This window comes from Ambystoma mexicanum, chromosome 2p (assembly GCF_040938575.1).
Source record: "Ambystoma mexicanum isolate Mex_15411 chromosome 2p, UKY_AmexF1_1, whole genome shotgun sequence".
In the NCBI taxonomy this organism is placed as follows: Eukaryota; Metazoa; Chordata; class Amphibia; order Caudata; family Ambystomatidae; genus Ambystoma; species Ambystoma mexicanum.
The window spans coordinates 1117800281-1117814099 of NC_090923.1; the positions used below are offsets into that span (position 1 = coordinate 1117800281).

At 46.5% G+C, this 13819-nt stretch overlaps 1 protein-coding gene across 3 annotated transcripts in view; it reads left to right on the forward strand.

Moving 5' to 3' along the window:
* The first annotated feature begins 336 nt into the window (after nt 1-336).
* CCDC88B (coiled-coil domain containing 88B) overlaps nt 337-13819 on the forward strand; it is a 1445666-nt gene continuing 1432183 nt past the window's right edge. For all 3 annotated transcript variants that reach the window (XM_069645149.1, XM_069645150.1, XM_069645151.1), the window contains exon 1: nt 337-805. In XM_069645149.1, coding sequence (XP_069501250.1) covers nt 743-805 — 63 coding nt within the window. In that variant the 5' untranslated portion in view covers nt 337-742. The remainder of the gene's footprint in view (nt 806-13819) is intronic.

Consider the following 13819-nt stretch of genomic DNA (forward strand, 5'->3'; position numbering starts at 1 on the left):
CATTCATTTTCAAGGTGCATTTCCATTTGGGGGGGGGGGGGTAGCAGGAATGTTTTCGTGGCTCACTTATATCCCCCCAGCGCCCCCCCCCATGCTGGTTACTCCCCTGGTTGAAGCCTGTGGGCTGAAGTGTTCATTCCTATTCTTCTTTCCGCCGAAGCTTTTGGCTGTGGTTTGACATCCTGCAAGAGTTTAGGGCTCTCGATGCACTTCTGTGCGTGGTACACATAAAGATTGCAGATTTGGCCAACTTCTCCTTTTTCTAATGAGGAAGAAAGAGCGCACGAGCGAGTGACACAAGTCACACAGGGCGTGCTCACAAGGTGGAAGTGAATCAGCCTCGCGGACCACGGTAGCGGCTTCCAGGAGGGGGCAGGAAGTGGGGTGCACGTTCAACCCGCTGCACCCGGAACCAGGCAGGAGGTTCATACTCTTGTACAGAACAGAACGACGGAGCTGACGGGCGAGGCCCTTGAAGAGCAAGGGTCAACCAAGGTCCTGCCCGCTAAGGTTAATGTGGAGCAAGGGTCCCGGACCGTCAAGTTCTTAGGGGAGAGCGTCCATCGCACCCCAGGCCGTTTAGGCCTTGTTGACGGACGTTCCTGACAGGGCCTCGAGTCTTCGAGTGAAGATGACGTAAGGACTTCGGCCGCTTCACGAGCCCCCCGAGGTACCCGTAGAACCGGAGATGACATTCACAGTCCTGGCATGGTAATTGGCGCACACCTCGCGGCGGTGGACCATGGGGGACGAGGCGGCCGAGGAGCTGGTGGAGGCCTTTATGGCCAGCCCCTTAGTAATGTGGGTGAGTCAAGTTTGTCGTTTTGTGGAACGTTCATTCTCTGTGGCGGGTGCATCTTCTTTGGATCATGTTTGGGAGGGGTTAGGTCTAATTCTTGTCCACGGGTGGTTGTTTTTAGGTTGCTCCTTGAGGCGGGGTCTATGAACAGGCAGGTATGCAGGCTCTAGCTTCCTGTTCGCCTGTATTCAATCATAAGTGGTGCTGCCTTATGGTGGCTGGCAGAACTATAGAACTGTAATGCCATGATTAATATTAACCTGTTGTGGGAAGACACAGCTCCATCATTATTGCACTTGCTCGCTTTATCAAAGTATTGTAGTATGATAGAAGCACCATATACACAATGTTTTAGTGTTTTCTTAAGTGCTCTGTCATGACCCATGTTAACCTAGGAAGGAACGAACATGCCTTCTTATGTAGAAACATGGTGATGAATTAATGTTTTAATGTTTCATATCTCTCTTTTATATTTCAACATTTTAACAACTGTGTACGGTTTTGGAAATCAAATCACAATAAAGAAATAAAAAAACAAAAAGAAATAAAAGTGGCTTTGGTGTAGTTTCAAACGAAAGGTTCGCATGGCTCCATTTAGTACATCGTCTGGGATGTGATTTTAATAGTGAAAGTTTGTGTGGCCAAATAATGCAGGCCATTCGTTGGTGCTTTTATAACAAGAGCTGCCGTGCAGCTTTATTATTGCATAGACTATGCCACAGTTATAGTACAACAGAATGGCTAATCCCCCACACTAACGTGAGATGGGGGTTTAGATTCTATTAAAGACAAGGAGGCGATTATTATGCATTCTAATCTTTACTCTGAAACCACAGCAGCAAAGAAAAAAACTTTACAAACAAAAAAGTTTAAAACAGAACTAAACAGAGTTCAATGTCAATGCAAGGGGGAACTCCCCAATCCATCATGGAGGACAGGTCATGCACTGCAGGAGGCCAATGAGCAGGGACCCTTCCTTATATAAGTCCATTACTCTAAACCCAACTCCTCTTTCTGTAGCTGTCTTGAACCAGACGTCCACTGCACAGATCAGATGATGAACGATGAAGGCAAATCCAGCGAAGCTCTCGTACCACGCACTCCATAACTTGAAACTGTGAGCCACCCTCCTGCTCAAAATCTCAACTCGTAGCTGTAAAACAAGCAAGAAGGGTGGGTGGATGGGAAGACCAACAAACCAAAGACTGTTCTCTCTTAAAACATCTGTGTACATGCGTGTCATAACTGTCATATCATATCATACCCAGGGTGGGTGGGTGGGATAGTAATCGCCTCCTTGTCTTTAATAGAATCTAAACCCCCATCTCACGTTAGTGTGGGGGATTATCCATTCTATGACAAGACAGGAGGCTCATATTATGCAAGTTCAAGGCCCTTGCATCTTACTATCACAACATCATGAATACCATAGAGACAATATAATAAAATAATAGGAGAAGAAAATTCTTTAAATACTTTCATTAGATCAACCAACTGGCCACCAGAGAATTGCCCAAGACTAGGCTGCTTTAATAACTGTCATATAAGGCATAGCCAAATCCCCTGCAGACCAACAACTGGAAGATGTGCCAATTCCAGCTTTCCTTACAGGTCACCAAACCCAACTGGTTAAAAAGAGGGGAAACACTGAACCAAGTTTCCTACACTAGTAGGATGGGCCATCTCATGCGTTAAAGGAAGATATCGCATAAAAGACAGGGCATGTTACATAACTACACTGGGGAACAAGTGGGAAGACAAACCTTCATAAAAGGTAAAATGGGAGTAAAAAGGTCATTTATTAATCTGTAATAGGACGACCTATCCTGAGCGGAGCTGAAAAGCAATAGACTTAACACACAATTGTCTTCAGACATATGAATATAATAAAGAAGGTATGTCTTCTGGAGGCAGAAGCAGAATGGAAGAGCAGGCCCCACCTGACCGCTAACATGCCAAATTACCCAAAACGGAGACCATCAGACCTCCCAAGCTATTGAAGAAGGACTTTGCTACCATGACAAAGGCAGATATTTACAAACCTGACCTATAAGAGTCCAAACTTGGCAAAGAGAAAAATGTATCTTATATCCAACCACTACCATTATAGTGAAATCTGAACCCCTTTGCAGATGTGCCCGATGCTTGATCTTGTACCCTCCTCCATGGTTGATGACTCCCCTAGAGGATCATAAACTAACCGAAGGAGGACCCTCTAAATTCCAAAGTCTCAACAAGTACTCTAAACTGTAAAGAACTGATCCTTAAGCAGTTAAAATGAAGTCTCTCCCCAGAAGAGAACTATCCTCTACCTTATGCAATTTGAAGAACCTTGAAGCTCCCAGCACCCAGAGCTGGCACCTTATTGCAACAAACAATCTCCTGTGAAAACCTAATAGGTCTACCTGCCATGCAGGAGACTAGGCGACTCAAGTCATTAACTAAATATATATATCCCAGCCCTCTGGGAAACGCACTGACAGACATGGATGGGAGATTAGTAGCGCTCCCAAACCCCTCTATCCCACCAAGGGAAATTGAGCCTTCCCAAAGGAGGAGAACCCTTCCCCACTTATCTAAGGAAAACCTTGCAACCCAAAAGAAGGCTACCCCGAGGATCACGCTAAAGCCTCGCTTTACACCCTTAAAATAAATAAATACACTCTTGCACTTCCAACCAAGCCCCTGACCATGAAATGGGCTCTAATTAACTTATGGAAATATCAGGCATTAGCGCAAAGGAAGTAAACTGACGGGAGGGAAATGCTCAGTGCGAGTCTGCACTGGTCACGAGTCAGAATTCCTGTAAAGGAAAAACAGAAACCATCGGGTATACTCCAAGAGGTGTAATATTCTGATGCAACCCTCCCCAAGGATGGCGGGAAGGGGAATGAGGGGGAAAGCACTCTGGGGTAATTATCATGCCCCGTAAATGAAAAGGTTGTGAAAGCATATTGGGACCACTGCCCGTCAGACCCTGAGGTCAGAGTCTCTGCGTGTTTTGTGAGGCTGAGCTGGCCACTAAGGTAATCAGGGAAGGAATATTAAGCACATTGCCCATAGCAAAATAGCACTTGTATAGTGCTACGAACCCTCAGGTATACTAGAATTACTCATCACTACTACCACCAGTGTGTGGTGTGAGGTGTTTATTTATCGATTGCAGCGGGATAAAAGACTGATTTATACCTTTCCAAGATAGGAACCTGCATCAGTAGGCTGAGCACGGGTGTGAAGCCAGCACTCCATTCGCTGCACTGTAGAAAATATATATATACATAACAAAAGAGGCTAAACAACTCTCCTGAGTATATCGAAGCCTGCTTATACTCCTCGAGCAGAGGAGAAATTGTAACACGCTGCAAGACAGTCAGCTGAACAATAGGCCAAGCTTTGGGAGGAAACCCATGGGGCAGGCGCCAGAAAGTTATTATTTGGCAACTCACCCACCTGAAAGTGTTTCCAAACATTTCATCCAAGAAGAACATGGTTGTCCAAAGTGTCTTGCAACAAACTGAACAGTTACCCTCGAGCTGGCTTGTCTCCACCAATAGTTCAATAGTAAAAGAATGTCCAAATGGGACAAATAGTAAGGGAACACTTCCCCACTAAAGAGAGCGTCAAGCCCTGCAGACCTCAAAAGGGGCATAAAGTATCATTTTCCCCCCTCATGTCGAGAGAAAAACTCTCTGCAGCTTAATCAGCACGAGAATTGGGTGGAGCAATTGTTATTGGGGAAAGCAAAAACCTAAGGAAAGGACTGAGTTGTCCCAAATCTAACTAAGGTAAAGGGCATCAGAATTTTTACTAAGACGAAGGTTAACACCATAGTGATGGCTAGAGGGAAGGTACAACCCCCAAATGAGTCTGTTATAATCACCTCCTCACAGTCTTTTCTTTAAAGAACTTAATAAATAAATATAAAATATAAAAATATTTAAAATATTTAAAATATCCAAAGAAGAGGGGTTACGCCCTCACAAGGGTCCGAACCCCCGGCCCTTATAGAAGGTGATACTTACTGAGCTATCCGGGTTACTGACAATTATGGAAACGCAGAAGTGCTCCTGTCAACACTTAAACATATTGTTTGGCAAAGAGTACACTGAGTAAGTGCACCTCAACTGCTCGCCCCAGCAGGGCGTGGCAACCAGCAGTACACGAGGGAGTACCTCGCAATAGAATCCAGGCAAAGCCTGAAACCGAGCAGGATACGGCATGTTTACAGAAAAAATACAATGACAACTGCCATATGCAGCACCTAAACAAAACTGGCGACCTTAAGGGAGGAATACACTGAGCAAGTGCACCTCCAATTGCTTCGCCCGAGTAGGGCGTGACACTCAGCAGTACACGAGGGGGTAACCTCGCATAAAAAACTCAGGCAGAACCTGAACCGAGCAGGTTATTGCAAACACCGGTTAAGGTAATTACCAAAGTCGCCGACTTTAAGGGAGGAAAACACTGAGTAAGTGTATCTGAAACTGTTCACCCAAGCAGGGTGTGGACCCAGCCGTATACGAGGGGTAACCTCGCATTAGAACTCAGGCAGAACCTGAAACCGAGCAGGATATGGCACACACCGGTTAAGGTAATTACCAAGTTGCCGACTTTAAGGGAGGAAAACACTGAGTAAGTGTATCTGAAACTGTTCACCCAAGCAGGGTGTGGACCCAGCCGTATACGAGGGGTCACCTCCCAGAAACCACACAGGGCACCTAGCTGCCGAGCAGGTGGCTGCACCTATCCAGGTAAGATACTGACATCTGCCAACAGCAGCCCTTAAACAAAAAACTCTGCCAGGTTTAAGGGAGGGGTACACTGAGCATGTGAACCTCAAACTGCGCATCCCAGCAGGATGAGGCAACCAGCAGTACACGAGGGCTAACCTCGAATTAGAACTCAAGCAGAACCTGAAACTGAACAGGCTATGGCAGCTACAGTGAAGGCAAATCCCCTATGCCCTGTGCAGTGTTTAATAAATAAATAAGTAAATAAATAAATAACAGCAGATTGGCAATGCATGAGGCTCTTCAGTAGGTTAACTAGTGTTAATATAAGCTGAAATATCAATTCAAACACAAAATAAAAATCAATTCATAAATATATATATATATATATATTTATATATCCACAAGTAAATACATATACATAAATATAAACATATACACACATACATATGTGTATACCGCCAATGGGGGTATCGAACCCAGGGCCTTCTGCATGGTAAACCTGCAACCCTCTTATTGAGCTATGTCGCTTGTGCTGCAACAGAAGCCTTCCTGAACTCATATGCACATAATATAAAAAGTAAACCTAATAAACATATTAAACAGAAATAAACCCCAAACAAAGAAAACATGGCATTCGACTTAAAAATAAAGAGGACAGCTGCACGCTGTAGAAGTGCTCACTAAAGAGCTTCACCAACTACAATAAGGCCCTAGCGAGCCGCCTCCCAGCCGGGTCCCAAAAGCAGGCAAAGCCTGTGACCTCCTGACTTCATATGCGAGCAGCGTATAAAATGCAAACAACACACATGCGACGCGTGTGAACTGATTGAACTGCAAGGCCAATCTTAACCGCCGTGACGCGCGCCGGAAGAAGCTGAGCTTCTTGAACAGACCGCGCGCGTCACAAAACAAACTGAGGGAACGAGCGTGCTGGCTCCGGGGAGACCGCCGCTTAACTAATCAACAAACCCTCTCTTGAGGGAAAAACATTTCGCGCGTCGCCGCCCAGTTGTTAAATGAGGCGGGCGACGCGACTAAATTAAAGTAAACAAGGCGCGAACGCCGTTATAGAAAGGAAACAAGAAACCATTAACGAGCGGAATGCTCCATACGGAGCACCGCTACAATGTAACACTCTGGTCTGGAGGAAAGCGTTCGAGCGCGAACGCGACTTTCAGTAAAGTAATGCAAATACACATGAAATGCCCATTTCTCCAGAACAGTGTTATAAATCACCAAAGCTCTTTCAATATTATTCAAAGAAAAACACTCTAAACTCCATAATTTCACACTAAAGCAACAACTAGGAGGAGTAGACTTAGCTGTGGATTTCAGCAGCAAAGAACGAGGAGTTGAGTTTAGAGTAATGGACTTATATAAGGAAGGGTCCCTGTTCATTGGCCTCCTGCAGGGCATGACCTGTCCTCCATGATGGATTGGGGAGTTCCCCCTTGCATTGACATTGAACTCTGTTTAGTTCTGTTTTAAACTTTTTTGTTTGTAAAGTTTTTTTCTTTGCTGCTGTGGTTTCAGAGTAAAGATTAGAATGCATAATATGAGCCTCCTGTCTTGTCATAGAATCAGCATTACTATAGGACTCGTGGTGGAAATTGAATACATGCTGGACGAGTGGTCGAGTGGTGCAGCTTTATTTCGGGACCTACCGTGCAGCTTTAATATTGGGACAACATGAATGCCCTGCAGTGCAACTTTAACATGGATACCTGGTGTGAAACATATACAAGCCAGTTGTGCATATTTTTAAGAAGGGACTTCCGTGTGTCTTTATGTAATATAATGAGATCTTGTAAAGCGCATCTCTGTTTGCGGCGTACATTTCACGAGAGGTTTATCTTTAATACAGGCCCTGTTGTGTATTTTTAAAACGGGCTGATGCCCAGGTTTTATCTCAGCATCTCTGCTTCGGGTTTAATGCAGGATCTGCAGTGCTGCTTTAATACAATCCTTCCATGCAGTATTAGCAATGAAAGGTGGTGCAACTTTTTTGCAAGCCAAAGGTGCATTTCTAACACAAGAACAATTGTGCACCTGAATGGCAGGGCCAATGGCACAGCTTTAAGAAGGGGTGTAGTCTAGAGTGAAGATGTCAGATCAGGCTTGCACTGCAAGACGTTTTAAATCAAGGCTTGCATTGCAGCTTTAATACAGGATCTGTGGTGTAGCTTGGCTAAAAGGGCCTGACATGTAGCAGTGACATGTAGAATAAAGATTGCCCACGCTAAGAGCTCAGGAAAGTCTTCATTCTATTAAAGACAAGGAGGCGAGCATTATGCTTTTACTTTCTTTAATATTGGCAACTCAGCATTTTAAAAGTTCAACTTTAACTTTTTCGATTTAGTTTTTCTTACATATCTTTAGGAAAACAAATGTAAAAGTTTCAAGTTTCTTAATAGAACAAAATTTCACCAAGTCTCTTAGGACCACCACTCCCATGATCCCGAGGTCCTTTGTAGTCTTGACCTCCTCCTTCCCACCAATCCGGTCATAGGTCATGGTATAAACACTCTCCCCCCTCAGGTCAATTCCTCTTTCTTTGCAATCTGAGACAAACTCCATAACACTTCAACTGTCCAACTCGTATCACCGGAACTGTCTCGGTCCGAAGCTGGTGTCTTCAAACGGTCCAACGGGGACAACTTGCTCAAATGAAAACAGCTCATTGATGCACGAGCTCACGAAGTCTTCTGGTTGTCTCCTACGAGAGTAGAGAATATTCACATGAGGGTGGGAATGCATTCAAATGTTACACATATTCTCATTTTGAAACATTCGGCTGTCATTTTTTTTCTCCATTATTCATTTTAAACGTTCCTTTCGTCAAACTGGGTGGGATATAATGCTCGCCTCCTTGTCTTTAATAGAATGAAGACTTTCCTGAGCTATTAGCGTGGGCAATCTTTATTCTATGACAAGTTAGGAGGCTCGCATTATGCTTGTTCAAAGCTTGCTAACACTCTATTCGAAATATCAGATACTGGTTTAAAATAGAACGTCTTAAAGGTAGACTCGCAGGACCAATCGGCTGATTTCATAATATCTTGTAATGGCACTCCTGATGCAAATGCCCTAGAAGCCATCGCCCCTCTCGCTGAATGCGCACCAAATAAGGATAAATCTATTCCTGCCCAGTGCATCACTTCTCTTACCCACCTGGCAATGGTTACTGAGGCTACCGCATGATGGGGCTTCCTACGCGTTGTAAGCAATTGTGTTACGCCGCACGGTCTAATCTGTGCGGATGCTGCTTCGTAATCCTTAATGTATTGCGCTACACATAGTTTTTTATTTTCTGTAAAATACGGATAGGAAATCACTCTTGAGTCGGTCTTTGTCCTTTTAACGATATTAAAAGCTACTCCTTCTGGATAAAATATCTTCCTATCAATCTCCAATGCCTTAACATTCGATACCCTCCGGCAGGCTACGAGGCACAGAAGCATGGCTAGTTTGCCTGACAACTGCGACCGTGATAATGCGCCATTCTCAGGCCACCTCTGAAATAACTGAAACACGTCTCTGACGTCCCAAACAACCGCATATTTGGGCTCTGGCGGTCTCCGCAATTTCATGCCTTTGAGGAGAACTGCCGGATGTTCTCCTGCTGGCCTATTCTCCACCTTGTCATGGCCCGCTGAAATTGCTGATCTATACACCCCTATAGTTCTATAGGCGCAGTTATCCAGAAACTTTGAAGCTAAGAAATTTAGAATGTGTGCTAAAGGGGCTGAAATGGGATCCAGACCGTACTGTGAACACCATCGTACCCAGCCGTTCCAAGCTGTGTTATAGCTCCTAACGGTGGAACGCGCCCAGGAATCTCGGATACAGTCTGCAGCGAGTTCCGAAATTCCTGGCAAGTTCCATCTTTCCCTGAAACCCGGCATGCCATGAGCTGTAGAGACCCCGCCTCTATCAGCGGGTGGGTCCGACCGGTTGGATCGAGCAGAAGGCGCTGCATGCTCGGAACTATCCTCTGAAAATCCATACAAAGTTCCATCGCTACTGGAAACCAGGCTTGAGTCCTCCAGTAAGGCAACACCATCACCAGCTCTGCTTGGTCTCTGCGGACTTTCGCTAGCGCTCTCGTGATCATCACTAACGGGGGAAAGGCATAATGCACTGCTCCGTTCCATGACTGCAGGAAGGCGTCTGTACCCGCTGCACCCGGGTCTATTCTCCAGCTGTAATACTGTGGGGTTTGCGAATTTAGCCTGGAGGCAAATAGGTCTATCTCTAGGGGTCCCCATATCTCTTTCAGGCGTCTGAAAATCAGGGGGTGTAGCTTCCAATCGCTGGAGTCTACAAGATACCGAGAATTCCAGTCTGCTATACTGTTCTGGCTCCCTGGAAGATATTCTGCTGTTACTGCAATGTTGTTCTGCAGGCAATAATGCCAAAAATCATTAGCTAATTCTGCTAGCATCTTGGATCTCTTGCCTCCTAGTTTGTTGATGTAACGGACTGCTGAGATGTTGTCCATCTTGAGCAGTACGCAACATCTCACTCTGTCTTTCGTAAAGGCCTGAACTGCGAATGAGCCTGCTAGGAGCTTGAGGCAATTTATATGGAGATTCAACTCTTCCTCCGACCACTTCCCCCCTGTCTGAACTTGTGCACACCTGGCTCCCCAGCCGGCCCTGCTCGCATCGGACTCTATGGTCAACTCTGGCACGTCTCCGAAAATCGCTCTCCCGTTCCAGGCTTCCATGTTCTCCAGCCACCATTGTAGTTCTGCTATGGCTTCCTGATCTAGATCCACTACCTGATGGTATTTCAAGCCTCCGCGGAGGTGTTTTATCTTCAATCTCTGTAGCGCGGTAATGCAATGGACCCGGGAAAATGGCTTGAATGGATGCTGCGAGCAGCCCCACTACTCTGGCCAGATTTCGGAGAGAAATAGATTGCTTCGCTATAACAGCTCTGAGCTCCTTCTTTATCGCCCTCACTTTGCGGCTCGGGAGCTGCAAGATTGCTTTCACTGTGTCTATGGTGAAGCCTAAAAATTCCAGTCTCTGGACTGGCGCTAATTGTGATTTCTCAAAATTCACTAAGAACCCTAGAAAGGATAGGAAATTGAAAATCCACCGTACGTCTTTCGTGATCGTCTCCTTGTTGCATCCCATTACTAGGATATCATCCAAGTAGATGATCATCCGTATTCCTCTCTCTCTGATAGCAGCGACTACCGGCTTCATCACTTTCGTGAAGGCCCATGGGGCTGACGCTAGTCCGAATGGAAGACATGTAAAGCGTCAGATCTCTTTCCCCCAATGGAATCTCAGATATTTTCGAACGGCCGGTGCTATCGGAATCGTCAGGTACACGTCCTTGAGGTCTAGACACGCTAACCAATCTCCTGAACGCAATAGATCTCGAAGGAGGTGAATGCCCTCCATCTTGAAGTGATTGTAGTCTAACCAGCTGTTCAGATCTTTCAGGTTTATGACGGGACGGATCTTGTCCCCCCTGCGCACTAAAAACATGTTGCTGAGAAACCCTTGATCTACTACGTGCTCGCGCTCTTATCACTTTCTTGTCTGCCAATTTTGCCAATTCGCTGTGTAACAGCGCTAGCTCTTCTTGAGCCATATAAATGGGAAAGGGCTCCCTGTCTTGCACGGGGGTGTCTGTGAAATCTAGATGCATCCCCTCTACCGTCTGTAAGACCCAAGCAACGCTTGATAACGCTTGCCACTGCTTTAGAAAGAGGAGAGTCCTCCCCCCGATAGGAGTATATGGTGTACTCACCGTCTGTGGCACCGGGTTGGCGGAAGGAGCCCCTTCCTCTGCGACCTCTCGGATGTCTTCCTCTTGCTGGGAAGAAGGTGTCTTCTTGGCGCCCCTCCCAATATTGGGCGCGCGGACCTTGAGGCCTTCTCTGATAGTTGAAGCGACCGGACGAGCGACCTCTGGAACGCCCGGTCCCGGCAAAAACACACCCTGGGAAGATTTTTCTTATCGAGCTCTGGGCTCTTTCGAGGGCCGTGTATGTACCCACAAACTGTGACATTTCCTTTGCGAAGGCTTCTCCAAAAAGAAGACCTTTGGCACCTTTGCCGGCTTTGTATGTGGCTAGGTCGCTAAGTTTTTTATCAATCTTTAAGAGAACTCCTCTCCTCCTTTCCGATGATAACATGCAGTTGGCGTTGCCTAGTAGGCACACAGCCCTCTGGGCCCAGTTGCCTAACGCTTGGACATCTACCGGGGTGCCTGTGTCCTTTGCTTTCTCTACCAGATCCATAATTTTTGCAAGCGGTCTTGTCAGATCCAGGAGCTTGTCTTGGCAACCCTTCCAAGCGCGATCCACACCTTTTCGAATGTCCTGCGCGGATTTAGTAACAAAGGTGACCATTTTAGGATCTAAGTCTGGTGTATCTGTTAATCTTCCCGGCAGCTCCGGTCTCGGGCATTCCGATCGCATGCGGGATCCGACCTCTCTGTCCAGCGGTTTCCTGATGTGCTGAGAAATGTACAACGCCACTCTGGGCGAGGGCACCCATTCAGACGATTTAGGGTGTCTAATAGCTTCCGGGTCGAACATATCAATGATACTGTCTTCCTCTTCATGGGCACTTTGTGCTATAGGTTCAACCGCCTCCTCCTCCTCGCCACCCTCATCATCGGGGGCGTAGCCTTCTTCGTAATCCCTTGAATTGTACACCCCTAGAGCAGGGGGTCTATCATGGCTCTTTGCCATTTTAGCTAGAAGAGCTTCTTTTAATCTGGCGACAGGGTCGCTCTGACTGAGGGGAACAGTGTTGTCCCTTTCCTCTGTGCCCGTGGGGGTCAAAGAGTCTAAGCTCTCTCGGGCTTTTTTACACCCCTCCTTGTCAACCCTTTTACGAGGGTGTCCAGCTGACGTTCCCTCCCCAGGGCTATCCGCCTGTCTTTTCCTGGCTGCTAATTGCTCTCGTTGTTCAGCCAAGTTTGCTTCAAGCATCTCTAACCTCTGCGTCAAAGGTTGCACTCCTTGAGAAACTGCTTGAATGAGGGAATCACCCAGTACCTTTTTAAAACTGAGGGACAAATCGTCCTCTTGCCTTGCGTGGTCTTCTTCCCATTCTTGCTTGCTCCATTCAGGTGTGGTGGAATGGGAGTCTCCTGGGTGAGATGAATGAGCCATAATCAAATGTTAGCAGGGCTAACTGCTTGGAAGTCAGCTTATAATAAGGCTCTTAATCAGAGTTCGTTTTAACATACTCTGAGCTTTTCCAGCTGCGTGCCCGCTCCTTCTTTTTACATTTTTTTTTTTTATATACGAAGCCAAAAATCTTGAACACACGCTCCACTACTCTCCCAATCCTTCAGCGGTATTCCTCTGTGAAAACGAATGTTCGGGAGCCGCGAGGAATGCTGGGTAGATTGTTAGGTAAGGTTGCCGCTTGGTCCTAAAACCCTCGTACGCAGCGGCGTGAGCCAGCTGCAAACCTACGCGCGTAGGCTGACCCTCGCGCCTCCGGGTCCTACTGCCCTGTTCGTTCGGCGGCAGAGCCGCCTCTATATCCCTCACGGAGAGCGGGGTGGCTGCCAGAGACAAGCGGCTTTGCTCGCGGCTCTACCCCGCCTCTCCTCCCGAGACGTCGAGTGAGTACCCGACGTTCGGAAAATTACGCGCTCTGACTGAAATCCTGCGCTCCTAAATATATAAACAAACACGGTCGATTTGGTAGTCTGGGTTGTTGTAGCAAGCCGATCGGTTTGCCCGTAGGATATTTATTACGGGCATAAACCGGACAAGACGAGACGTATTTGTTGGCATCTTGTAGAATGGTCGGCCACCAGAACTGACGACGGATAAGTTCTTGAGTCTTGCGAATGCCTGGGTGACCAGACAATGGAGTATTGTGACACCATTTGAGGACCCGATCTTGAAGGGTCTTAGATGGTATGTACAAGGCCTTACTATGATAATACAAACCGTCAGGACCCTGAATGACTACGTGTGGACGATCTTCTTCTTGCTGGTAATGTACCAAGAGATCTTGTAAAAAAGGAACAACAGCTGCCACTCTTTGCATACCTGGGAGAACTAGGTCATGGCCTGGATAGATAGTACCTTCGTCTCCTAGGCTTCGGGACAGGGCATCTGCCAATTGGTTTTCTGTACCAGGGATGTAAGTGATGTGGAAGTCATACTGTAAGAAAAAGTAAGCCCAACGAGCATGGCGGGCATTGGTACACTCCATCTGTTGCAGTACTCTTAGATTTCTGTGGTCCGTGCGAATGAGAAACTTATGTTTGACTCCTTGTAAGAGATGGCGCCATT